Genomic DNA, 3,977 nt, shown 5'->3' on the forward strand with positions numbered 1-3,977 from the left:
ATAAGGGTTAGTTTTTAGTTTAGTAACTAAGGACAATTTCCGGTTCATTGAAGTAGATAATGAGAACCTGTGTACAATTAGAAATTAGTCCTTAAAACAAAAAGTCTCTATACAGGCATTTATATTAATAGATTTGTGCTCACAAACATTCTCTGATGTCTCTCTATACAAACAACAGACTTCAACGATTAATAGTAATGTTTATGAATACTGAAATTATTTACAGAGTTTTATTCTAATACAACATAGCATTCGTAGTTGTAACATTATAATTAGGAAGATTTTTTCATGTTGTTCCTTTCATTTGTTTCCTTTACGCTCATCCTTGCAGAAGATGCTTCTCTCCTGGTATCTGGCTTTGCCATCCTTTTTGGATGTGTATGAAAATTCCTAGTATAAGAAGGTTTGCTCGCTACTGAAGACACATATTGACTTCCAGCTGCGTATTCACTTACAGTGTTTGAGTTAGGGTAGATCCCAACTTGCGTATAATGCATGGGCAAGGTATGAGAGTTGACATAAGATATTTTCTCGCTATTAGGATTCCTAAATACTGTCTGTGGTACCATAATCTTGTACTTTGACTGATATTTAGAAGTAGGCATAGGAGTAACATAGCTTACTCCTTGAACACTGGTATGTGTAGGTCTGTTAGCTGTCTTATATGTGAAAGGTAAAACGGTAGCAATAGTGTGGTCTTTGCTAGGATAGTTTTCAGAAATTAATAGCGATTTCCCCGAATCAGCAATATTCTGTCTTGTGTACGCGTAATCTTGGGCAGATACTTCGGGAGCTTCGGGTTCCTGGTACTGCTCCGTGTGTATTAATTTAGAGGGATACACGGAAACAGTATTTTTCTGTCCAGTGTTTTGTGTATAGTATTCTGACGAAGAATAAGAGGGAATTGCCACCGACGGATATTCCACTGAAACCTGCTGGTTTGAATAATCAACATTTTTATTATTCACAGCATAATTTTCAGAATCGGGATTCGCTGAAACATATTGAGATACATCTGGCTGTTCGGTTGGCTGTGGTATATTATGAGATTCATATTCCTTGTCTTCTTTACCTTCTTGACTATTTGTGTATTGTGTTCTATACTCATCGGTTGATAAACTTTCCTCGACATTAGAATGTTGTTGGACTACAGATTGCTGATCTTGATATCCATCAGATACTGCAACTTCTTGTGGGCTTTGTTGATACCCTGGTTGAACATAATACGTTTGCAACTTTGTTTCTGTTTGGGGAACGTACCGATATTGATATTCATATTGCTGCTGTGTAGGAGTTTGATACACCGATTGCGGTTGTGAGACTGAATATTGTTGTTGTGCATATGTAGTTGGATACCTTGCCATAACTGGTTTCACTGCAGAGTATTGCACACCAGAGTAATCCGCCTGAGTATATGAAGGCTTTACATACGGACGCGAATAATGATTCGGCCCAGATTCAACTGATGGTGCCGCACTTTGATAAGACATTACATTTGGTCCAAATGAATACCCCTGTTTCTTAAAATACTGATTCACTAAACTTTGTAAATTAACTGAATTTAAATGTTGTGATAAAGGATAGTTCCGCGGCAAATTTGCATATAACTCTGCAGTAGGATTTTGTAAATACGAACTGGGTACTCGAAGTACTAGAACTGGTACTATTCTCTGGTTTTGATTTAAATATGACCCTTGAGAGCGAAGGTGATCTTGTGTTAGTCCAGCGCTCTGATAATGAGGGTTTTGAAGAAGTTGAGATGGGTCTACAAAGTAATTAGGCATAACTGTTGGAAACTGCCCACTCAAACCAGATAATTCCTGACCGTTGTATGTTGTGTATAAAGTTTGTGCTGTGTTTTTATCGGTATACACATTTGGCGGAGTTTTAAATTCAACATCAGGTTTTTTGTACTCATAAGATGGTTGTTCGTCCTTTACAGGTACTAATTCATATGCTTGTGATGGTTGAATTTCAACTTTAGTGCTAGTAGATTGAAATGAAGAGTATTTCCCATTTGACGGCGGTAAATACTTTTTTTCGGGATTACTGTAAGTGGGAGGATCTTCTTGTGAATAAGGATAAATTACAAATTTACCTTTGTCTTGGTTTGATTTACCAAAGTACGAGTAAGAATATCCATTGTTAGTTCGATACCCGTATCCAAGATTTGCATCAATAGTTCTTTTACCTTTAGATTGAGAATCTGTGTCGTTAACAATTTCTATTGCTATAACTGCTGGAAATGCTTTTTTGTCTGTAGAAGTATTGTCATTTTTTTCTACCGGTTCTTCTTCTTCTTTATTTTGATTATCTACAGGAACATCTGATTTAACACCAAATTTTTCTTCGACTTCTCTTAAAAAATTTCTTTCCTTGGTTGTTAAAGTTTCAGATTTTTTATCTTTTTCTATTGACTCATGTTTGTACTTCTTTGGATCAGGAATCGCTAATGCAGCTGAAACCATCGCGCAGAAAAGGACCTGTAAAAACAAAAATAATACATATAAGTTAACATATCTATACTTGTAATAATTTCTAAAAAGTAATTTAAAAAATATTTTGCAAATCTGAATATTTTCAACAAGTAGCTGGGGAAAAAGGACAAAAAAAGCAATTCCAACTTTAAGAGCTCTCAATTTTCATTACATTTTTAAATCACTTTCTCTTAAAATTTCCGTATAGTGAAACTTGACTTGTTCGCCTCTAGAAATTTGATTGAATGCTAATGACTCTTTAGTACCATGAAACAGAAATGGCTTTTGGTATGTTATAAAAGTGAAAGATTTTACAATGTTTTGCGAAATTTCTTTGTATTTCATAAGGATATAGCCAATTAAAAAAAAAAGTATCTATCTTTCTTAACATCTGGTTCTCTCTAACGGTTGTTAATACTATCATACAAGGTGATATTTTGAGAATATACAAATGTATGAAATATTATTAGAGTTTTTAAACATAATGTAATTTGAAGGAATGGATGTTTGAAACAAAACATCGGTACCCCTAAGAGTCCAGTAGCTGTCGAACGATAGATGTCTCAATTATTCAAACTCAGTCTGAACACACTCACTGAAGTATATCCCATAAAACAACGACCAAATGGCTACCTTACGACTATGAGGTGACTTTGTAGTTTAGCCAGAAGTGGTCATATGATAAGACTAGTTTCTAACAAAATTCAACACGTCTCCCGAATTGAACCCAGAACCGGATGATCAGTAGCTAAGTATGCTTATCACTAGACCAATGAGGCATAATAAGGAAATATATTATAATAATATTAAATATAGATAAACTTTAGCATTAGTAGATACGTGCATAATGTTTTCGACCAGACTATTAAGACTTCATCTTACGCGCTGAAGTCCGTAAAAACACTAACCTCATCTCCACTTTACGTAACACTCATTTCCGCAGTATGCAATATCCTTCTACTCCAAGCGCCACTTAATACCTTCTAACACTATAATTAAAAAGACTATTTTAAAATATAATTGCATTCGTATGTTAGTACCTATAAAAGCCTTTTTGAGTTTTAATCGAGGGATTGTCTTGAGGAAAATGTTTACGCCACGTTACATGTTTATTGAAAATTGTTTTTAAACTTTTACCCCCAAGCTCTCCAAGTACTAGAAATAATACCAGATTAAGCTAGAACGAGAGAGCTTACACAGCATTTCCAGATTTAACCAAAAAAAAATATCCCTGTGTGATTCAAATAATTCAATACGATTAAGTGATTGATATCCGAATGTCCTGTATTATTCTAGAAGCTTTTAATTCCAGATGAGAATGCCACGTATATTTTATAGTAATTTCGAACCACAAATTTAATTTTGGCTTGGCCTTGGTGATAACTAGAATCGGCTTCCGTCCGTGCCTGTGGAGGGCAAAACGTACTACATTGGTAAGGTGGGTCTTTGTCTGTTTGTACCACTGGTTCAGAAGGCAGTTGCTCTTTTCCATTATTTTAA

The 3,977-nt window shown here is 35.0% G+C and overlaps 1 protein-coding gene across 1 annotated transcript; it reads right to left on the minus strand.

Annotated features, from left to right (window-relative positions):
* Window positions 1-272: 272 nt before the first annotated feature.
* On the minus strand, window positions 273-3,390 carry LOC120631767. Its single transcript, XM_039901446.1, has 2 exons — window positions 3,386-3,390; window positions 273-2,538 (listed from the first exon to the last, which is right to left on the minus strand). Exons 1-2 carry the CDS (start codon window positions 3,388-3,390, stop codon window positions 273-275), a joined length of 2,271 nt encoding a protein of 756 aa, XP_039757380.1.
* Window positions 3,391-3,977: the final 587 nt, after the last annotated feature.

This window comes from Pararge aegeria, chromosome 18 (assembly GCF_905163445.1).
Source record: "Pararge aegeria chromosome 18, ilParAegt1.1, whole genome shotgun sequence".
NCBI lineage: Eukaryota > Metazoa > Arthropoda > Insecta > Lepidoptera > Nymphalidae > Pararge > Pararge aegeria.